The sequence below is a fragment of the Lissotriton helveticus genome, chromosome 8, assembly GCF_964261635.1.
Source record: "Lissotriton helveticus chromosome 8, aLisHel1.1, whole genome shotgun sequence".
In the NCBI taxonomy this organism is placed as follows: domain Eukaryota; kingdom Metazoa; phylum Chordata; class Amphibia; order Caudata; family Salamandridae; genus Lissotriton; species Lissotriton helveticus.
This window is the reverse complement of record NC_136069.1, coordinates 1,598,247,605-1,598,272,179: the sequence shown is the minus strand read 5'-3', so window position 1 is coordinate 1,598,272,179 and position 24,575 is coordinate 1,598,247,605. Positions and strand designations below refer to the sequence as shown.

Below are 24,575 nucleotides of genomic sequence, written 5' to 3'. Positions count from 1 at the left end.
GGTGCCAAGAAAAGCAAAAATGATGCGGTGGTCCGCCTCGATACCGAAATAGCTGAGCTGGAAGGGGATTTGGAGTTGGGTATCACACATGATAGGGTGTATGTCCTCAGTCTCAAACAACTTGATTATAGGGCGTTGGTAACGGACGCTGCTAGAGTTATGAGTAGAGAGCAGCAGGGACGGCTGTATGATGTGGGAGACAAGGCTGGGAAACTGATTGCTTGGTTAGACAGACGGGAGAGGGCGAGTCGTGTGGTTCCTGTGATTGAGAGGACTGATGGAGTGCGAGTGACTGACCCGGTTGAGATTGTTGAGTGTTTTGCTGAACATTTTCGAAATGTGTATTCCCCAGTTTCCGATAGGCCAGAGGAAGCCTCGCATCTGCTGTTACGAGATATTGCGTTGCCTTGCCTGTCGGATTCAGAGAGGGACCTGATGGACGCAGCACTTTCGGTTGACGAGGTGGCCCTCGCTATTCGTTCTGTCCGTTCCGGAAAAGCTATGGGCCCTAATAGTCTCGCCATCGAGCTTTACAAGCTGCGTCCTGACAAAATGGCGCCGTACCTTCGTGATATGTTCCTGGAATCGCGAGACATCGGCTCCCTCCCCCGTGATCAGCGACTTGCGACCATTGTGGTGATTCACAAGGAAGGGAAGCCGCGGGATCGCTGTGCCTCCTATAGGCCTATTTCACTTCTAAATGCGGAGCCTAAGATTCTCGCAAAGTTGCTGGCAAACCGCTTAATAAAAGTGATCAGTGACCTGATCCATCCGGATCAATCTGGTTTCATTCCACATCGAAATACAGCATTGAACTTGCGACGCTTGCATGGCGTTCTAGCGAGAGCAGCGTCCCTACGTGAACCGCCCATCTTGGCTTCCTTGGATGCTACGATGGCCTTTGATACACTGGAATGGTCGTATCTTTGGGCTGCCCTTGCAAAGTTTGGTTTCGGTTCTGGTTTCATTGGCTGGGTGAAACTTTTGTATGAGGAACCACTGGCTCAGATTGTGGTGAATGGTCGGGTTTCTAAGTCCTTTGTTCTTGGGAGGGGCACGCGGCAGAGGTGTCCGTTGTCCCCGCTACTTTTTGCCCTCGCCTTGGAACGCCTGGCTGCTTGGCTGCGGTGGGAGCCATCGATGAGGGGTATTCAGTAGACCCCAGACTTTGAGGATCGAATATCACTCTATGCAGATGACATCTTGTTGTATCTCACTTCGCCTCGAAAGTCGTTGATTGTACTGTTTGATGTGCTGAACTCGTTCGGGAGGAGCTCCGGCCTTGTGATTAATTGGACGAAGTCCTGTGTCTACGTACTCTCTGGTGACACTCCCTCTTTGCCACGCGGTTGCCCCATACAGGTGACGCAGATGGGATTTAAGTATTTGGGGGTCTTTATTACATTAGACCCCGGGGTCCGTTACGACCGTAATCTGCTTCCTCCGCTCCAACGGTTAAAATCTGACGTTGTGGCCTGGCGCAAACTGCCATTGTCCTCCCTCGGGCGCGCAGCTCTTTTTAAAATGATGTCCTTGCTGCGGTTTTTATACGCGCTTCAGAACACGTTTGATGTCATTCCGGCGAGCTATTTCCGGGAGGTGGAGAGTTTGCAGAGGCGGTTGATATGGGATGGGCGTTCGCGTATCGCCCTCGCCAAGTTGACGCTTCCCTGGTACGACGGCGGTATCGCACTTCCTGATATTAGGCGATACTATTGGGCCTCTCAGTTAGGAGCGATTAATCATGGCATGTACGGTTCTGCGTTGAATCCTGCGTTTGAGATGGATAAGTGGCTGCTACCGGGTGGAGATTACAACAGGGCGCTTTATTCCAAATACGCTGGAGGGAAACCTTCGGGACCCACTAAGATAGCGGTGCGAGTGTGGCAATGTGCGAATGCGGCAATGGGATGGAGGGATCGACTGACCCGGGCGACTCCGCTCTATGCGTCTGAAAGACTAGGCAGCCTTTGGAGGACGAAAGGTTTTGAGAAGTGGGATGTGATTGGTATTTGCAAGGTGAGTGATCTCTGGGCCAAGGGTAGGATTAAGACCTTTGAGGAGTTGAAGGTGGAATATGAGCTGAGTGACAAAGAGTTCTTCCGTTATATACAGATTCGCCACGCGTTAAGTTCGGTTTTTCCTGAAGGTATTGTTATCCCGGAATCATCCCCACTCGAAGATCGGGTGCTCGACGGATATGTTCCCGACAGCACTATTTCTTTGATATATAAGAAATTGATTAACGATCGGGTCGACCTGTTGGCTCAACTCAGAGAGGCCTGGACCAGTGACGGTCTAGTGTTGGATGATGAGGACTGGCAATCGGCGATATCCTCACCTAAGGAGGTCGCGATTCCGGCCCGTCTCCGACTCGTACAGCTTAAGATCCTGCATCGGGTTTATGTGACCGGCCCTCGCCTGATTCGTATTGGTTATTCTGTGGATGGGTTGTGTAAGCGTGGATGCGGTTTAATTGGTACTTTCCTCCACATAATTTGAGAATGTCCGGAAGTGGTGGTGTTTTGGAATCGAGTGCATGCTGTAATGGAGGAGGTCACGGGTGTTGCGCTGTTGCCTTAAGCCAGGCGTTGTCTGTTGAATGTTTGGGAACCGACTGATTATGATGTGGCGCAGACTCAGTGGGCGACCCTTGGGAATATGGTTGCCAAGAGAGATATTGCGCAGTTGTGGGGTTCCCAGAGACCGCCCACGGTCTTGGCATGGAAGGAAAACATGGACTGGTGTATGTTTAGAGAGAAGACAGTGTATGTGGCACGCGGCAGACCGAAGAAATGGGGTAAAATCTGGGGCCATTGGAACTACTACCGAGGCGATATATGTACGCCTCCCCTGGCGGATATTCCGGATGTTCCTCTTTCCCCCTGACCCGACATTCCTAGTGTTGTTTAAGCCTCAATGTATTGTGACCCTAATTTTCCCCCTGCCCCCCCTCACACTGAAGATTTGTATTAAATTGTAATGCACTTTCCTTCCTCCTTGAACACGTATCCAGCTGTATTACCTTTTATGCCTTGTTTGTTTATGCTTTATTGATAATAAAAAGAGTTACAAAAAAAAGAACTGCGCAGACTGTCTTATGCCCATCAAAAACAACAAACAAGCCAGCTGGTATACAGACAACCTCCAGGACTTCAAGCACTACAGCAAGCAGCTGGAAAGAAAATAGAGATCCAGCCATGGTGCCGACATCAGAGCCACCTACAAGGATGCATTCAGACAATACAACCAACTCCTGCGAGACACCAAAAGGAGGGCCCTAACTAAACACATAGAGGCGAGCTCCAACAGCTGCAAGAAGATCTTCTCAATAGTCAAATAATTCACCACTCCCAAGGACGCAGCCAACACCTTCATCCCATTACAGGAACTCTGCAACAACTTATGTAATTTCTTCCACTACAAAATAGAAAAGATCTACAGAAACGTCAATCAACAATCAGACCCTAAAGATTTCATCTTCAACCTGACCACCGCCTACCGGGAAGGACATCTGACTGAATGGAAAACACTCACCAAAGAAGACACAGCAGAGATCATGGAAACAATACACTCCGAGCCCCAACAGACCCAAGCCCCATCACATCCTCATCAGCACCACCTCAAATGCACCATCTTCCCAGAAGCCTGGAAATGTGCCGCAGTAAAAGCCCTCAATGAGCTGAACAACTTACGACCCCCCTCTCTTCTCCTAAACGATGCCAAAGTGATGGAGAACAAAAATGTTACAAGCCACCTTGAACTCCACTACCTATTGGATGACACCCAATCAGGATTTTGAAGCAACCACAACATAGAAACAGCACTAATTGTGGTCACAGATGACATTCACACAATACTGGACTGTGAAGAAACCGCAGCCCTTATCCTTCTTGACCTCCCTGCAGATGTTTATACCATCTCCCTCCACACCCTCATCAGAAAACAGCATCACATATGCATCCAAGGTTTGGCACTCAACTGGACAAGCTACTTCCTTACAGGAAGAACACAGCAAGTCAGACTACGACCCTACACATCTGAATCCAAGGATCTGATCTGCGGAGTCCCTCAGGGTTCACCGCTCAACCCAACCCTGTTCAACATCTACATGACACTGCTCGCTAACATCATCAGATCCTAAGGCATCATCATTATAACCTATGTCAATGACACTGAACTCATCCTTTCTCTGACCGACAACCACCACCACCACCACCAAAAACATCTTCTCCAACTGCATGATCACCAAAGCAGACTGGATGAGATCTAACTGCCCAAAACTCAACTCCGACAAGACGGAAGTGCTGATCTTCTGGAACAAGAATTCTCAATGGGACTTCACTTGGTGGTAAGCTGAACTTAGACCCACACCATGGGACCATGTCAAATACCTGGGAATCATCCAGGATGGCAAGATCAACCCAACAGCACAGGTCAACATGGTTGGCTCCTCCTGCTGCCACATTCTCAGCAAGACGTTTAAATGAGCAACAGATCCACCTTCACACAAGCACACATCACAAGCAAATTAGCCTATGGTAACACGCTCTAGGCTGGTATTTACAACCATCTTATACACTGACTTTAAAAAATCCACAATGCTGCAGCAAGACTCATCCAGTGCGGCTCCTTCGCTAAGGCGGAGGAGTGTCGCCCCACTGCCCTGTGAGCAGTAGTTAAAGGAAACTAAAATGATAAAAACTAGCGTTATTCTCATTTTAGTTTTCCTTTCCTGGTGCAGGGCAGGGCTGGCCTGCAAGAGAGGGCAGGGGAGGAGTGGTTTACCTACTCCAAGGTGTAAAATGACGCTGTGACCAACCCTCTTGGGCCGGCCAAACCGTCATGCGCACTTTGCATGTTCTGCACCCAGGCTGCATTACAGCCGAGGTGCAGAATATGTTCCAGACTCCCATTCCCTTCTTGAGGCCATTCCACGGCGCTCAGACCAATCACAGTGCTGTATTGTATCGTTGTGATTGGCTAGGGGAGTCAGGAGCACGGGTGCTTCCTGTTCCTGTTTCCAGGAGCGAGAAAGGGCGGCAACAAGCAAACAGAGACGTGGTGGCCTGCCGGGGTGGCGGGCCTGAAGGTAAGTGTTTTGGTTTTCATTCACAACCCTCCCCATCCCCCCACCCCGCCAGTCCCAGTAAATAGCAGCCGACACTGGACTCATCCTCGATCTCCCACATATCACCACACCTTAGAGTTCCACTAGCTCGCCATACACAAATGCATTCAATTCAAACTCCTTATTCATGCCTACAAGGCACTGCACAACATCAGACCAACATACATGAAAAAATAAATAAATAAATAAATGTCTTCATGTTCACCAACCCACCAGACTCTCACTCGCACACAACCCCGCTTCCACAAAGCAGAACAGGAGGTCGAGCATTATCCTACATCGCACCCAAGACTTGGAACGACCTCCTTCAACACATCAGGGCCTCCTCCTCAATTCCACAACAAACTGAAGACCTGGCGCTTGAACTTACTCTGCAGGACACCTAGATACTCTCATGGGTGATTACCTGTGCCATACAAATCCCAATTAACACAACACAACACTACACAACATCAACAGCACAGCACTACACCACCACACCACATACCACACACAACAACACAATAAAAACTAACCCTGGGCGGGCAACTTCGCTACGCCCACGAAGTGGTCGTAGTGTTGCCTACTTCGCCCTTTGCAAAGTAGGTGAAGCAGGCAACACTACGCCGCCACCCGCCTCCCTCCCGCCCTCCCTAAATGCTTAAATGACGTTATAAATTAATTAAAAAACCACTTACCTTGTCCGCCGCGTCCCCGGGACTCCCTCTCGTCATCGCGCCGCCGGCACCGCCGTCTTAGATACTAATGCGCATGCGCGGCCGCCCGCGCATGCGCATTAGTATCCAAGACGCGCGCGCCGGCGGCGCGATGACGAGAGGAGCCCCAGGGACGTGGCGGACAAGGTAAGTGGTTTTATAATTCATTTATAATGTCATTTAAGCATTTAGGGAGGGCGGGAGGGAGGCGGGAGGGAGGCGACTGGCACGTAGTGGGGCTACGCGAAGTGCGTGGCTGGGCGTAGTTTTTTGCCCACTTCGCATAGCTTCGCGAAGCCCCACTACTCCCACTACGCCCAGGGTTAATAAAAACATGTTTAAGAAAAACCTAGGAAGTTGAAACAGCACCAACATTCTCAGTAATTTCAATTGAAAATCTTTGCCATTTAAGTGACTTATAAACCTAGAACCTGAAGATCCACCACAAATAGAATAAATTGCTAAATCACAATAACCTACTCCCAGGAGGATGCTCATCCATATGCTGCCTGCTTACTATCTTAGTGATTCAACCCACCCACAGAGTGGAGAACTCAGCACATGAAAAGATCAGGGACGTAGCTTGGTCAGTAAGATTTGGGGGCGGTGCGGGGATTGAGCTTCAGAGTTCCAGACGATCACGCAAGCATACAGTGGCGGCTCCTCTACTATGGGGGAGGAGCATCTCCCACTGCTTTTAAGCAGTGCAAATAAAGGAACCATAAAATGATAATTTTGAGTTGTTATCATTTCATGTTTCCATGCTGCTTTGCGGGCAGGTGCGCGGGGCTTTGGGACCGGCCACACAGTCATGCGCACTTTCCCTGATGTCCTCGCAGGCTGCATTACAGCCTACGTGGAGAACATGCCCAGACCTCCATTCCCTGGAAACACTACACTCAGACCAATCACAACTCTGCATTGCAGAGTTGTGATTGGTCAGGTGAGCCGGGTGCTTACCAATCACAACTCTGCATTGCAGTGTTGTGATTGGTCAGGGGAGCCTGGCTGTGCTTCCAGTTCCTGGAGTCTGACGGAGGAAAGCAGGAGCAGAGACGCAGGACCAGGCGGCAAGGTAAGTATCCACTACTAGCATATAATGTTAAAATACATTATATGACAAGGAGGGCTCATGAACAGCGGCAGATTGGTATGAGTACTAAGTGAAAGAAACAATATTTAGTAATATAAAAATGTTAGGACATTCAAAACAGGAGATGTGAGAGTGTATGTGTGTTTTTGTCAATGAGAAATCTGACAGACACACTGCCCTATCTGACAGAAAGCACCTGTACGCCACTGTTTATAAGAAAATACATTTATTAGGGGTCGGGGGGGTGTAACACTCCAAACACCCCCCTGAAGCACGCCCCTGGAAAAGATATATTTTTATGTGCGAAGTCCTTGGCCCTGACTGCGAAGTCTCCACAGTCGTAAAAGTTCTAGGAGTAAAAATAATCTTGTAGTTTGTGAATAAGAATAAATAGTAAACTTACACAGATATGTAAGTTTACCTTGGTGAATCAGGCCTAGGGTGAGGAGGCGATGGTTAGTGTGATTATTTCCTGCTCCAGTGTATTTGAGCACTAATCATGGGTCTCTTGATTTGTCCCAATGGCATCACTTGATGTTGAGACCTTGTAGTGTCAGAGGAACAGATCTATATCAGCATTTAGTATGAAGTAAAACAATTCTATGTAGGCTAAATTTGCTGATTTAGAGGTTGGAGTCATAACCGTGAGGAATGTATCATTGCCTTTTTACATGTGCATTATATGCGAATGCCCTAGCAATTAGGGTGCAGGAAGGTGTGAAGATGTACCCCTCCCCCTGACTCCACATCAGGCTCAAGGTCTCCACATGCACTCACTGGCCACAGTATTTCCTATATATACCATGTATAACAGGACGGGTTCCATGCATTCTATGCATCTGCACACAAACAAATGATGCTGTTTCGCACAGACAGGCACACTGCGTCCCTCAAATACCTACCAGTACCGTTTACGTATGCACAGTTATATTTACTGCAGGCCTTTTGTGTACTGTTGAGTACAAATCTGTTGCCTTGCTCCGTGTTGGTCACGGTGAACTCCTCATACGGTGGAATCAGCACCTCTGCCTCATCAGGGAAAGAGGAGCAGTCCTGAATGCTAGCTCCATGGGAGGTTCTTATGGTGAAGAAGGAAGTCGTGCCATATCCCTCGGCTGCTCTTCTATCCAATGATGTTGAAGTAAACTGGCCAAACCTCATTTTCTTGTTTGATCCCGTCGGTGGCGAAAACTGAAGCCCCCTCACTCCCCTGTAGACAATCCTGGCCTGCGTGTTGCATCTGTCTTTTAAGAGCTGGATAGCTCTGGTCAGGTAGAAGTGCAAGGATTTGAAATGAAAATTGGTCATGTAATATGCTCGGGACTGGCCACTCACCCGGACAGCGGCGTTGAACTCCTTGTAAATACCAGCACCCGTGTAGGTTATCAGGGCCACCCCATACTCGTCTTTGAAGCCCTGGGGAAGTGGGGGCAGCGTGCCGCTCTTTTTCTTTCGCGCCCATTGTATTGTTGCACTCTCCCATTTCTGTCTTAACTGAATATTTCCGGACAGTTCTTTTTGTAACAGTCCCTCTGTTATGATTCTTTGCTCCATTGCATCAGCACAGTCTATGTATTGATCATCAAAGGCGTTCGGCGCCATGTCGAGCACGATTACGTTTGCCTGCGGGAAAGAGATGACAGCAGAATTAACACTGGGAGTTTATTGAGGCAGCACAGTACATTTACAACATGGCATCTGTAGGGCAGTGGCACAGTAGAGGCACTATAGGCAGCGTCGGATTGGTAACTCGGGCATTCGGGCAATGCCCGAGGGGCCGGTGTCCGAGTTCCTGCTGTGGGCTGCTTTTTTGAGTCTAGGGGCCGATTTGGGAGCTGTCTCTATTGTTCGAACAGCCAGCGGCCCAGTGGGTGTCTGAGTGGCCTTTTTATAAGCAGATGTGCGCTCACGGGCAGAGGTATCACTCCCTTTGTCTCGCTGGCCGGTCCATTAAAATGTGCACATCCTGAGAAGGAGAAGTGGCCTCACTAGTTTCCAGGTGTGTTTCAGCATTATAAACTAACGTGTGCATTTTATTGTTACCCCCGCTTTTTTTTTTATAAGATTACGCCTAAGCAGTCATTTGGAGAAAGGCATTATGCAAATGTGGGCGATTTTCTTTTTGCGTGCCCGGCCGATTTTCAATCCCAATCCAACCCTGACTATAGGCCTCAAAGCAAGAATGGAAAATGTTACCTCACCCCTGCTCTGCTACAAAATGCCGCTTCAACTGGGGAGCAGTGGGACGCTCACACCCCTGGGACATGGTGCCATTGCTCCTGCTGTGCTATTGATAGCTGCCCCCTGGTGCAAGGTAAACATTTGTATTTTGGAAGTACTGACATCTCAACCGGTTTTCACTGCCAGATATCGCCTCTCTCTAGACTGTGAAGTCATTTCTTGCAGCTGTATCTGCACCCTAGGGCCTTGGGTGGGATCTCTCAACCTCAGCACTAACAGGCCAGTTTATATCTTGGCAGGCAGATGTAAGTCCATCAAGGCGACGAAGCAGATTACTCCATCGCCCTTATGTAGTCCCCACCTGCCAAATTTAGAAACGACTGACAGGCTGAAGCACTGTTAGGAACCGTCATCAAGGGAGTACCTGTCAATGCTCTTTTAACTTTGACGCATGGTGCCTTCAACATGACATAGGAGTCCATCAGACTTCGTTTTTTTTCCAAAAAGGAAATCAAAAAACATAATGTCACCCTAGCCATGGAAGTTATCTCTATGGCGAGGGGGGCATTAGACAGTTTTCACTGCCCCTTACTGCCATGGTTTCACCCAGGAGTCTTGAGACCGGTAGGGGTGAGTAGTTCGCTTCCCACTCCCTGTATTATATAAACGCAAACTAACACTACTTTCACAGGTATACTACAGCACCCAGAGCACATCACTTTACAGCAATGAGCTCACGATTTAGGCTCACAGTTTAATCCTCTGAGTCTTCAGACCAGTAGGAGAAAGTAGTTTGCTACCCACTCCCTATATACTATAAACACATACTAACACTACTTACACAGTTATACTAAAGCGGCTAGTATCCTACAGTGCCCAGTACCCATCACTTTACAGCAATCAGCTCGGTTTCATCCCCGAGTCTTCACACCGGTAGGCGTGAGTACTTCGCTTCCCGCTTCCGGTATAGTATAAACACATGGTAGGGGTCAGTAGTTCGCTTCCCACTCCTTGTATGGTATAAACGCCTCCTAACACTACTTGCACATGTATACTACAGTGCCCAGAGTCCATCCCTTTACAGCAATCACCTCGGTCCCCAAGTCTTCACACCAGTAAGCGTGAATACTTCGCTTGCCGCCTCTGGTATAGTATAAATGCACAATAGCAGTCAGTAGTTCGCTTCCCACTCCCTGTATGGTCTAAACGCCTACCAACACTACTTCCACACGTATGCTACAAAGACCAGACCACTTTATAGCAATGAGCTCACGGTTTAGGCTCTCGGTTTCATACCCGAGTGTAGCAGCATATCATCTCAGCACCATGTCACTCTGAGCAACACCGCACATTCAGACCGGTAGGAGTGACTACTTCGCTTCACACTCCCCCACAGAGGTTACAGTGCTCCTATCCTCCTTTCATACTTTTTTTGCTCTTTTTTCCCCTTACTCGCTTCAATGGAATCACAAAATGGCGGCCAACTCTTCCTAGTTGCAACCGCTCGCAACCAATAAGCAACAAGCTTGTGCTCGTAAAGCCTCAGCCAATCAGATGGCAGAATTACCAAATATTGATATCTGTAAATTTTTATATTTCTCAAAAATTACTGAACGGATTTACACCAAATAAACAAAAGCGTGCTTTCTAGACCAGACCCTTCTCCCTGCCAAATTTGGGGTAATTCAGTTCACCCGTTCGACCTGTAGCCTTGTCTAAAGTTTCCTATGGAAATTAACATGGAGAAAACACGTTTTGGGACCCTCTTTTTTTCTCGGCCCCCTCTTGACGAATCACCCCTAAACTTTCAACATAGGAGCTGATATGAACAAAGAATTAGTTTGGGAAATTTCATGAAGATTCATCAAACAACGCCAAAATTTATAAGCAAAACAAAAAATGCTCTTCCTATGGAAACTTGGTCCTAACTATAACTAGCTACTGGCGAGCGCCAGTAGGTAATACATTGTTTGTATAATTATTGTTAATGTTTTTAAATATATATTGTAACTTTTTAGTTGTTTGTAAATTTAATTTAATTGCAAATGTTGTAGAGACATGTGGGGTTTCAGCAGTGAGGAATTCCCACAACCCGACAATTAAAACATATTGTTTGGGGTCAAGGACAACATGTTTTCATGTTTATTTTGTCCTTGGGACAAGTAGGCCCAACCCCCTAAAGCCACTCTGGATTGCAGTCTACAGTACCACATTATGGATAAGGGAAGGGCATTGTCTGTAGTTAAGGTAATATCTGTACTTGTATGTCAATGCTGGTCAAACTTGTATTTATGGTTCATTAATACAACTCCTATCTTAATAGGGTGAGCGCTCTAAGGAAATGTTGTAAGTTCAGACTGCACTACTGACAGTGGTTCTAGTGCGAAAATGTGTTCACATGTTTGCAAAGTTTAAAAATATGAGGCTATAAACAATGCTCCCACAATGCTTTCTAATTAATTAAATTAAATAATTAAATGCAAATATCTGCAGAAGCTTAAAAGCAAGATTGATGGTCCTTTGCTTCTAAATAAAATGTTTGCAAAATACTGCAATCAGGAAAAACAAATGCCTTGCTAAACTACTGTAGGTAGCATTTCTTTGAAGCATCATTTAGTAATATGTGTTGATGCATACTAGTATTTCCAAAAAATATTCATAATGGAAAATCAATGCAACCAGTTTCAACAAGATAATAGGAAACATGAAAATAAACAAGCATTCGTAAAGCCAATAGATCAGATGTTGGTGGACAGCCTTTTGGTTTTGTCAATGCATGTCTTGTTTTGATATGGTTTTCGTGAAATGTTATTGATGTGGGAGCAGCCAGGCCCTCACCACTAAAACAAACATTGGCAAAAAGCAATAATATTTTGTGGTCTTAAAAATCACACTTTGCCACAGTAGGCCCTGGCACTGAACAAAACTACTTTGTGTGCCGATATGCTCTTTGTGAAAGAGCAGTAGCCAGTCTATGGATAGAGAGAGATAGCATTTTAATAAAACCAAAAAATCTTGGTTTACTCCAAACCTAATTATGGGCCCAACTCTTTAAAAAAGTCACAGAATTGCACCCTTTGTATATGTTCTTGCATTAGTGCAGACTGGAGTGGGAATAGTAAATGTTATGTTAATCAGAGAGGACTAGCTTATTTGTGAAGGTTTACAGGACTCATGACTGTATGACAAAGTGGAAACCATTAGGTTGTTTCATGAAGCCCTCACCAACCAACCTAGTTGGTGGCATGCTTCATCATCGGGCCCACCCAGTGACACCGAATGTGTACCGGGTGTGCTATTATGCCTGGATACAGCAGAGCTAGTATGTTGCAGTGCAGCGTGGGTGACGAGATTTAAAAGGTTATACAGTGGTCCCAGCACCGAGGGGATAATTAGTCTTTAATAACTGGGCCTCTGTTAGCATTAAAAAATTCAAGTGGATGTGATTGGAGTATATATTAGAACCTCCTACATCCAGGTGTGGTCTACATGTTTCAGCCAGGCCTTTGTAGTAAAACTGGCTTTCCTCAGAAACACTGAATAAGTGATGGTGCAATCTATACTTAAGTGAGTGTGTTGATTGTAAAAATGTAAAGCACTCGCTAAGGTGCTATGTATGTGGGAGGGGGATTCCCTCTCCAAGCATTATTGGACATACAACATGTATGACGGACAAACATACTGAGGAGAGTCTTTAGCATGGTTGCTTAGATCACAAATAATCGCAATTGCCGATTTTTAAGGTGCAGTGTAGACGATAAAATGCGGCAAAGGTTTTAACCCTACAGGTAGTGCGGTTAAAGTGAAAGTTAGGGGAGTATGTGTTTGTTTTTGGTGGGCTAAGAGACGTAAGCACACACACAAGTAAGTGGTGGATACATTAAAAAGGTATCCTCACGCTAGCGTTTTGCCGCAAATGTCCCAGGGAGAAATCAGGCAGAGGTGTTGACCCTAAAATTAAATTAAATGAGGGAGCCATGGGCTGTTAGGGACCTGCAAAGGAAGGTGGCTTATCCAGACTGCAGATGATTGGCATATTACTCACGGCTCAGGTGGTCAAGACCTGCAGGAAACCTGTTGTTCCCGCACAGATCTCCGAGGAAGTGTTAGAGGTTTCCGCTGATCTTTAAATATGCTTGGTTTCATTGGTATCACCTGGATCGGTGTGGCGTCCCTGTACTCGGGACATAGAAGAGAGACTACGCTTGCCGATAGCTTGTTGAGTCATGCTCACATGGCGCCTTTGCAGGTGTGGCACCGAGCATTCTGTTCTAGCGCATGCGCAGTGGAGTCGGGCGTTGTCATGGAGATGACGCCGGGCCTCACTGCTGCCAGGCGGCCTAGTTGTGGGTGTGTGCGAGCGTGAAATACGCTTGTGCAGCCCAGAGGGTCAGGAGGTGTAATTATTGTGCGTGTGCATGTTAAGATTACAAAAAGTCTTAAATGACAAGCTTTTGAATGAAAATGAAAGATTAAAAATTAAAAAATTAATTAAAAACAAACATTATAGCTGGTCTGTCTTAAGTGAAGGGCGACCCAAGACTGGGGATTTCAAGGGAGGGAGACGGTGTTCAGGGCTATAAGTGGATGGTGAGATCAGCAAAGCAGGGGGAACATTTTTCAGGGTGTCATGTTCAGCAATTGGGGAAAGAGTCATGGTTTCAGGGAGCACCACGGGATGGAATAATTCAGGCCATGATGTTGTGTAGATAAACATTAGATCCATCTTTGTTCCTTAGTCAGGAGGATCTTTTCATTATCACGTTGTTTGGGGTCGAATTGTTCGATGACCGTCCATGACATGTCATTGGGGGTGTGGTGATTTTGCTAGAAGTGATCTGTCAGTCTGCTGATGTTCTTTTTGTACCTGATTGTGCTCCGATGTTCGACCACTCTGGTCCTCACTTTACGTGTCGTCATACCCCAATAGCGGAGGCCGCATGGGCATGTGATGAGGTAAACCATGTTACTGGAGTTACAGTTGGTGTACTGTTGTTGTGTCCAGATTTTACCGGGTTCCAGGTTAAGTGTTTTGGAACGTTCAGTTAGGTGGCACACGCTACAGTTGTTGCATGGGTAGTGCCTAGTGACTCTGGGAAGTCCCCAAGTGTTGAGGACAGTGTTGGCTTTGGGTTTCAGACATGCTCTTGGGCGTGGGGACACCAATTGGTCTTACAGGTTGTTTGCCCGTTTGTATGCAAATCGTGGTATCTCCCATTTTCTAGATCCTGAGTTAATGATACGCCAATGTTTGCGGACAATGCTAGATACTTGGTTGGATGCAGCGATATATGTAGTGACGCATGTCATTGGTGGTGATTCAGGGTCTTTGATCACAGTTTCTAACAGGGCCTCCCTGTTTTGGTTGCGTGCCCTCTTGTTTGTTTTCTCAATGATTTTATTGGGGTTGCCTCGTTCTTGTAATTTGGATGATAGGGCAGCTGACTGTTTTATGTAATCTGCCTGCTGGCTGCAGTTCCTGCGTATGCACAGAAACTGGCCGAAGGGGAGATTTTCTCTCAACAGTCTGGGGTGGAAGCTATCGAAGCGTAGTAATGAGTTCCTTGTGGTTGGTTTGTAGTGGGTGGTGGTGGTCAGGATGCCTTGTTTGGCAGTGATGTTGATATCAAGAAGTGCCAGCTCAGTTGCGCTGGAGGTGCTGGTGAACTGTAGTTATGGGTCAAGGCCATTGAGCCAGGTAAGGAATGTGGCCAATATGTCTGGTGTTCCCTCCCAGATCATAAAGATGTCATCTATGTAACTGAGCCATGTTTTATGTTGCCTGAATATGGATTGGTGGTGGCCAGAATGTGTTCCTGTTCGAAATGGTGGACATACAGTCCTGCCACACTGGGGACAAAAATGCTCCCCATTGATGTGCTGTTTATTTGTAAGCAGAATTCTCCTTCATACTCAAAATCATTTTCTTTGAGTGCAAGAGCTGCACAGTCAAGGATGAATTTCCTTGGCGTGTGGTATGTCCATGGTGTTTGCATGAGGACGTCATGCAGGACCTGGAGTGTGGCATCTTGTGGGAGGCTTGTGTAAAGACTTTCTATGTCAAGTTCTACCAAGAGCTTGGTTGTCTGATCAAAGCTCATGTCTTGGACGGTGTTGAGGAGGTGTTTTGTGTCTTTAATGTAAGTGGGGGTTTGTTGGGCCAGGGGGTTAAGATAGTAATCACAATACCGGGACAGGGGCTCCAGAAGGGAATTGATCCCTGATACGATGGGCCTGCCCGGAGGTGGTGTTTTACCTTGGTGTACTTTGGGAACGGTATAAAAGTATAGTACTTTGGTATTCATTGTGCACAGGTATTCTGCTTCTTGCTTAGAGATATGATCTGATTCACTAGCACTCTTGACCAAGGCATGTATAGTTGTTCTTAGGTTAGCTGTTGGATCGTTTCTCAAAAGCTTGTAGTTGTGGGTGTCCCTGAGAAGTCTGCAACACTCTTTGTCGTAGTCCGTTTTGTCCTGGAGCACAATCCCTCTGCCTTTGTCAGCAGGTTTGATGATCAGGGTAGGGTTATCCTGTAGATGTTTGATGGTATCGCGGTCTTGTCTGGAGAGATTGTTGAATGTTCCAGTGGGATTCAGTTTTTCTATGTCATGGTAGACTGCTTGCTCAAAGGTAGTCATTTCAGCTCGGACACTGGTAGGGGGTGGTATGAAGTTGGATTTTAGTCTTAAACCCGTCTCATTGGGGTTGTCCGGAGCGGTGTCATCGTTCAGTCTAGTTTTCTCGAAAAAGGCCTTCAGTTTGAGTTTCCTGAAGAATTCCGCCAATTCAACATGAAGTTTGAATTTATCTAGTTTGGTTGTAGGGACGAAGGATAGGCCTGTGTTAAGGACTGATGCTTATTGTTCTGTCAGTGGGGTGCTTGACAGGTTGAATACCAGGGTAGTAGGTGGTTTATTGGTCCTTGTTTGATCATGCCTAGTTGTTGTTCCCGCAATTTGTTGCGGGTGTTCGCGCTCACTGGGTACTCCTCTTCCGCCCAGTGTACTTGTTGGTGGTGTCTTCTGCCGTGTGATCATCGGCTCTTTCCTAAAAAAGGTGGCCTTTGATTTCCTGGGAAAAAGGGGAGTGGGCCAGGTGGATACATGTGTGGATAGCCGAAAAATGCATTTTGCATATGTCCGTAGGGTGGTGGACCACAGGCGGGCACCTGTTGCGGTCCTTGCCAGGTTTGTGGCCATTGTTGCAATTGGCGTCCTCTGCCGCGCTGTGTGTTGGAACCAGAGCTGTAGTGGCTAGATACAGAGCTACTGTCTCCTGATGTGTCGCTGGATTTGTCAGCCTTGTTTGAAGGTACATAGTTGTCGTATGCGTATTGGTATGTTATTGCGTAGCTGAATTTGTTGAGGTCTTTTTGGAATGTATTGATTTTTGCATGGGTCAGGTACTCTTTATACTCCACCATTTCCGTATTCTGATTGTCTAGTTTCTTCTTATATGATGTAATCGTGGTTCTAAAGTGGCTTTCTGTTGCTTTGATAACAATTATCTTGGCTTCTGATAAGCATTTGTCCGTTTTGATGATGAGCACCAGCCAGTCCCTGGTGCAGTGCCAGGCTATCTGTGCCCAGTCTTTTCTAAAGGTGGCACTTCCAGGAATATCCTTGGGGCATTGGTGACCAAGAATCCCCTTGGGGCCGTGTTGGTCCGTAAGTATTGGGTCAGTATAACTCCATGCAAGATGGTCCTGATCCGGTTGCGTTTTTTCTCAGTTAATGTATCCCAGTCTGTGGTTTGAGCTATAGTGTTTGAAATGTTAAAATCTGCCAGGAAGGAGGGGTCTGCGAGGATCTCGCTGATGTCATTTTCGTTAAAGGTTAAACCATATTTTTCTGCCATGGTGGGTCTCAAGTGTCTCTCGCAGCTGTGCGCTGCCTATATATGCAGTTTATCAAGGAGAGAGAGAGGACTAGGTAGCTAGTCCATATCCCCAGGTATTATATGTTAATCAGAGAGGACTAGCCTATTTGTGAAGGTTTACAGGACTCAGGACTGTATGACAAAGTGGAAACAATTAGGTTTCTTCATGAAGCCCTCACCCACCAACCTAGTTGGTGGCATGCTTCATCATCAGGCCCACCCAGTGACACCGAATGTGTCCCGGGTGTGCTATTATGCCTGGATACAGCAGAGCTAGTATGTTGCTGAGTGTGCTGTGTGGGTGACGTGACCGTGAGATTTAAAAGGCTATACAGTGGTCCCAGCACCCGAGGGGATAGGTAGTCTTTAATAACAGGGCCTCTGTTAGCATTAAAAAAGGCAAGTGGATGTAATTGGAGTATATATTAGGACCTCCTACATCCAGGTGTGTTCTACATGTTTCAGCCAGACCTTTGTAGTAAAACTGGCTTTCCTCAGGACCACTGAATAAGTGATGGTGCAATCTATACTTAAGTGAGTGTGTTGATTGTAAAAATGTAAAGCACTCGCTAAGGTGCTATATATGTGGGAATGGGATTCCCTCTCCAGGCATTACTGGACAAACAACATGTATGACGGACAAACATACAGAGGAGAGTCTTTAGCATGGTTGCTTAGATCACAAATAATCGCAATTGCTGATTTGTAAGGTGCAGTGTATACGATAAAATGCGGCAAAGGTGTAACCGTACTGGTGGTGCGGTTAAAGTGAAAGTTAGTGGAGTATGCGTTTGTTTGTGGTCGGCTAAGAGACGTAAGCACACACACAAGTAAGTGGTGGATACATTTAAAAGGTATGGTAAATTTTACCCCTTTGGTGTGTAATGCTTTCTCTACTGTTGCACCAAATGGAGTGGGAATAGTAAATTGTATACCTCCTTAGTCCAACGCTATCCCTAACTTTTGCACAGACTGGAGTGAGAATAGCACATTTTCCTCCTGCTGAGTCCAAGGCTTTCCCTTCTGTTGCACAGATTGGGGTGGGAATAGTAAATTTTACCCCTCATGACTCCAATGTTTTCCCTACTGTTGAACAGACAGGAGTGGGAATAGTACATTTCCCCTCGTCTTAGTTTAAAGCTTCCCCTACTGTTGTATGAATTTGAGTGGGAATAGTTGATTTATAATTCCTTGAGGTGAATAGTCTTACATATATAAATGTATGTCATTTTAAGATAGTTTTAGTATAACATATAAACGTACACATATACAGATATATGTGTGTGCTTGTCTAAATTAGTATACTTTATATATATTTTTACATATTACTTAAACAAATTTAATTTACATTATATTTATATTAAGGACCTGAAATATGATGTCGGGTGAATCGCCCCACCAGGACGTCGGTGGCGGTCTGTCCGACATCTGAGGCTGCGGTCTAACCATTGCATAATGACGCAGTCGGTCGGAGAGCAGCGGGCGGAGGGACCGACTGACGCCTCTAACAAGCTCAAGTAGGCCATCGGAGCATTGGTTGGAGCGTAATCCGTATATTTGGGGAGGGGCTTGTGGAGGGACCACCTTAGGGATAACAATGTCCATTTTCCCTTACATAGGGGTCGGACCGCCATGTAACGGAAGATGGAATGGGACTTGGTGACCCCTATCTTCTGCTTTTGACCCTGGCGGCACATGTAAATGTAGTGCTTATATAGCACACAAATCACCCCCGAAGGGGTCTCAAGGCGCTGTACACATACCACTGTGGAACCCTTCCTGGCCCTTCCCTGTGACGTGCCCACTCCTGGGCACCCCCAAGGTGAAGCCAGACATCCTAGCGCTGTTGGGGCCGTTGTGGAGATTAAGCAAGCTATTGCCCAGAGTTGCAGAGTGGGACCCAAGATTATAATAGGCACCGAGGCGAGAATTATCAGGTCCGTGGAAATTGAGCTGAAGACTCGCTGAGGCGGGAATTGAACCCTGGTCCGGGCCAGACCTCTGCATCAGGGTCTGCCGCTCTAACCATTGAGCCACACTTCTCGACAATGTGGTGCCAACCATCCATGCACTGTGTGCCTGGCTCATGGTACATGGATATTTGACAACTGCCCTTTTCCACTGCAGTTTGTGCTGCAGCCCTTTTTTAGGGCCAGAGCACAAGAGCATGACGGTCGCATTGTAAGCGGGCAGGTGGGACCGCTAACATATAGTCGGTCACAAACCTGCCCGAGGCGATGATAAAAGGAGAGCAAAGATTCTGAGAGATTGGAGGAATGAAAAGAAGATGAGGGAGCAGCTTGACTCTGGGGAATATTATAGACTCACAAATTTTCATCTGAGATTGAGGTTGGAGCATGAAAAGGGGTGTAAGATATTTATTCTACATCATGAACCTTCAGGGAGAGGCCCTGTAGAATATGGAGGCAAGAACAAATGAGAAAGAAACTATTTGGTGAGTGGTGATTTCTTGGTTGCTAAAGAATCAATTTTGAGAGGGATCTATAATGTGCGTTTATTTCAACCTACCTCTTAATTGGGTGGGTTTTTGTTGTCTGCCTTTACTATTTACAAAGGTTTATCATGTGCATGGTATGAATGATGGTGTTAGTTTGAAGGGAGTGAAGTCTGATTTTGGGCAGCTAGTATTACATATATTAGGAGCTATCATTCCACCTTCAGAGATTGCTGTGAATGATGTGCAAATTAGGAGACTGTCTACATTTGCAGATAGGTTGGTTTATAACACACTGGGAGTACTTACACAAATTAATTCTGAGCTTGTTGCTATGAGCACAATGATAATGCTATACCGCTTTGAATTAGATATCCTTTTCGCGAAGGTAGGTGGTGTTTACAGTGTATTTTATGTTAGAGAATGTTGCACTTTTATACCCCATCATAATAGGGTTAATAATGCGTATATAACTGACATAACAAACATCTAACGTCAGATAAAGGCATTAGAAGAGCATGGCTTATGGGAATTAGAAGGTCCTGGGCTAGTAAGGTAGGAAAGCGTGTTTGCAACAGTGGTAAATCATACATCTCCCAGGGAGGGGGAGATTTATACTAACCCCTGGAATTGTTGTGGGGATTTATGCAATTGTTTTTGTTAAAATCTTCGGGAATAATTTTTCTGAGGTGTGGGTGCAAAGAAAGAAAAGACTCATGAGAGAGGAACAGGGAGAATATGTGTTAGGTGATATCCGAGACTGTGAACACAACCATCTGCATATGATAGAGGAATTGATCCTAAAGAATAGAAAATGATGGACCCTGTGTTGTACCTGTTTCAGTATGCTGCTTTGGTGGGTTTTAGTGATTATGAAATAATTCAGATGGGGAGTTTCAGAGGATGATGATCTTTCTCTCCCCAGGCACTCCACAGAGTGTAGGCCCCCAGAGACAAGCTAGTTTATTTCCATGTATGTTGTTCTTTCCTGTTTTTGCTGATCACAATGAAGTTTGATCACACAATGTTGCTATTTTCAAGGATCTTCCACCAGCGTGCTGTAGTCTAGTCATTCATAAAATAATTTGCTTTTGCTCATGTAACTATTTCTTCCTGTCAATGGCAGGTGACATTAGGTCATAATGTGCAGAATCAATATTCATGTAGTGGGATAGTGCCTCCATGTTAAGGCAATGTGGAATGCATTAGGTGTTCTGATGTGCTGAAGAAATTAAACTTTTACTGGGGAGGCTGCCACATTTCTACTGATTTTGCTGCTCTATTGGGACGTAGAATAATTTTTGATTCTGCATTTTCTTTAATTGCTGAGAAGCCTTTATAGCATTTGATGTAAGCCAGTTGTACTCTCTTTAATAACACATTTTTAACTATTCTTTTATTTAGAACCCAATTATTGAGTGAGCTCTTTTTATTAAATAACTGGTTTGCAATGTTTGTACTGTTGGCAGGTGCTTCCTATCTTTGGGACACATTGCCTCATGAAACTGAGGTTTAACATCGTCTTCGATTCATCAACTAGTTGGCGTCCAGATGAGGTAACATTTAGGGGTGCCTACATTTTTGGGTATATACATTTTGGGGTTTTGCACTCCCACACATCTAGCAGCAGCCTGTAGAGCATCCCGCTATCGCGACAGCACGAAAATGTGTTTACGTGCTACTCCATGCTGAGGGTTACCCCTCCCCCTCCAGGTCATTGTGCACGACTTCCAATGCTATTGTTGTTTCATGTGTGCCAAGCTTTCTGTCAGATATGATTGCAATACATTTAATGATATATAGATATACATTACCTGAAATGTTCCCAGGGAGATGAACACAAAGAGAAAGGCACAGAAAATAGCCCAAGGCATTGTTTAAAGTGTCAGTTGCAGCTGTTACCTGCAGAGAAAATAAAACAATCACAATTAAAATAAAGAAAGATGAGGTGATGGTGCATCAAAGAATTGCATTGTTTCTTAAAAGGACATCTGGCACAGCCTGATTTAGTTTATGATTTTATTTAACCCTCTTCAGTGGGAATACATGTTCCTTCTTTCTCAGGTGGCTGGTAAAACTAGGAGGAAAAATCGCCCACCCTCCCCTAAGGGAAATTCTGTTGCCGTTCAGTGGCAGCATTCCCAAAAGTGACTTTAGTGCTCAGTTTTGAGTTGCTGAGTGGGGAATAGGGAGTACCTTGAACATCATAGAAAATCAGTCAGGGCTGTATGTTACTGGCAAACATCATTAGCATGTGTCAGGGCTGTACACATGATGAGAGCTCTCATTGGGGCCTGTTGCCATCCTGTGTCAAATATTGCTACTGTGTCAAATATTGTGCCCTAAATATTGCTTACAGAAATATTGTGCCACTGGGTGTAGAGTTACTAGTGTTAACTCAATTGGGGCTATATTTATGAAAATTGTATTTATGACTGAGTATTTATGTAAAACAATATTCTGGCTACAACATTCTACATTCCCCCAGGATCTCTTCAACAATTTATACATAGCATGGCGACCATCAAAGGGACTTCTTAGTAGTGGGTACAAAGCCAACAGCGCCAATTTTTGGATGCCCTCAGAGCACTGGAGCAGCATTTCCTACACTCTCCCTTTCCAGCACAGGACAAGCAACTAGTTATCATGACCTGGAGATAGAAGAGAGATACAGTGCAGCAGAGCAATGCAGATTACAAACTTTTGAAACAAAATTATCAGAGCTGGAGGTTCCTTTGTCTAAACAAGGACAATGAGAAATTCAGCATGGGCCCAAGATAAACACTAAAAAACCTTACTTAAAGTCTACCATGCACAATTACAATAGTTGTGTGTTATTCACATCAATTCTGCAAGTTTAACTGATGTCCGAAGAACACACGTCTCAGTGGGCCTGCTCCACCAAATTTGCAAGACCTCCTGGGGAATAAGCAGCCTGAACCCCAACAAATATGGTGAATCCTTCTTTAAAGGCCATGATAATACCTGGTTATGATGTCACGCTACACCTGGTTTTCCCTGTGTGGCTTTATAGATCAGAAGAAGGATAATCCCAGTATGGATTTTGGTACTCCCTGCTGAACCTGTGTCTTTTTAATGCGTTTAAATGACAAGTTCAGTTTAGGCATGTAGAACCCATTTGATTCTAATAGAATGACAGACAGGGGAGATTTGAATCTTAAAGGTTTATCTTCAGATTGTAAGTCATGCAGAAACCAAGTTATATTGCCAAAATCAATCGGTCAATAATCAGTGCAGAGCTGCGTTAAAATACAGAGAACTCAGTTAAGTGCAGGTCAGCAAACTACAAAGTATAACATGAGAGAGCAAACAGACTTGAACTCAACTCCTGGGGTCAGTGGATAGGAGTTCCCCACACATTGAAAAAGAGCACACTTACATACAGTTCTGAACAAAGGATTCCATATATTCAGTATGATTGGACAAGATTCTCATTCGCAGTTTAAACCAATCAGTATTAAGCAGAACACAGCAGTTGCAAACAAGTACAATTAGGAACTCTGTCATACTTCTACAACATAGAGCTTCTGACGAACACTACCTGTTGCTACAATTCTGGGAGAGTCTGCTGAGACAGCTAGGTAAGGTTTGAGTTAACATAATTCTAATGTGAACAGCTTGTGAAGGTCATTGTCCTTGCTCAAGAAACACATTCAAACATTATTCTACAGAAGCATGAAATTAAATTACAAGTTTAAGAACATGGCACAAAACATTTCCATTATCATCACAAACAAGATAAAAGCCGGTCAGGCCACCGCACGCTATCATGTCGGTCATGAGGCCATCCGACAAGCGGCTGGCAGTCCACCCACCCAATTAAGATGGGACCGCCAGGTTGGCGGTCGGAAAAGTGCTCTTTTACATTGCTGCTAGTGCTGTGGGCCATTAAAAGCGCCACAGGAAACCTGCAGTGTGAAATACCACTTTTTTTCATATCCATGCACCATGTGCCAGGCATCATATGGTGCCTAAATGTGTGTGGGGGAACTACATGTGCCCCCAGACCCACTTTACAGTGGCCCATGGGAGATGAGGCACTGCTTGGGGCCCACAAACCTCGTTTCCAACACCCTTTTTTGTCGGAACGTCGTAAAGGGACTTCGTAATCCCTATGGCGGGGCCTGCAATGGCACTGGCTCCATGCAAGGGACACGACTCCGACCGCTACCCCAATGGGATCTGAGATCCTATCTGAGACAGCGGTCCTTCCCTTGACAGCTGCTGGTCTGACCGCATGCATCAAAATGCAACATGAATTTTTTTTTTTTTTTTAGGGTTTTATATAGCGAAAACTAGACTCATGACATCGGGTATCAGAGCGCTTTACATGAGCACCAGTATTGTTACATCAGGACACCTTCATTTCTGTTAGGCATGGGGAGATTCATTGAAATGCCCAGAATCACAGGATGGTGAGCGCTGTTGCTGAGTCTCGAAACCGGATCCCCAGCTGCAAAGTGGGACGCTCTGGCCCTAAGGCTACATCCTCTTTGACCGGGTTAATTTACTATTCCTTCTCCAGTCTGTGCAACATTAGAGAAAGAGTTGGACTTTGAAGGGGTTAGATTTGCTATTCCCACTCCAGCCTAAACAATAGAGAGGTAAGTGTTGGACTCTGGAGAGGCTAGTTTTGCTATTCACACCCCATTCTGCACAACAGTGGGGTAGTTATTGGACTTTGGAGGGGTTACATTTATAATTAACACTACTCAGTGCAACAGTAGATTAGGGTTAGATTTACTATTCCCACTCCAGTCTAAGCAATAGTAGGGAAAGTGTTGGACTCCGGAGGGTTAGGTTTTCTATTCCCACTTAGTCAGTGCAACAGTAGGGAAAATGTTGGTCTTCGGATTGGTTTACATTTACTTTTCCGGAGGCGTGGCCAAAATGGCGACGGGCATGAATACCGCCCGCATATAATTCTATGATATCCTACCCATCCGGACCCTCCTGCCAATAATTCAGCCCCATCTGCTTGATGGGAAGGCGGTGGCCGAGTACTGTGGGTCTTCAATGATCAAGGGCCACTCCGGGGTCGAAGATCGACAGTGGCCTAGTCCGGTGCTGTGCTGATGGTGCCAGCGTGTGTGGTGGGCCTCGCTGATGCTGCAGGAT

The 24,575-nt window shown here is 45.7% G+C and overlaps 1 protein-coding gene across 1 annotated transcript in view; it reads right to left on the bottom strand.

The window, feature by feature from the left end:
* Positions 1 to 24,575, bottom strand: part of LOC144772074 (ecto-ADP-ribosyltransferase 5-like) — a 77,240-nt gene that overhangs the window by 5,429 nt on the left and 47,236 nt on the right. Inside the window, exons 2-3 of the mRNA XM_078656259.1 lie at positions 21,251 to 21,338; positions 7,822 to 8,542 (exon numbers count right to left, since the gene is read on the bottom strand). Coding sequence (XP_078512385.1) covers positions 7,822 to 8,542; positions 21,251 to 21,310 — 781 coding nt within the window. The 5' untranslated portion in view covers positions 21,311 to 21,338. The remainder of the gene's footprint in view (positions 1 to 7,821; positions 8,543 to 21,250; positions 21,339 to 24,575) is intronic.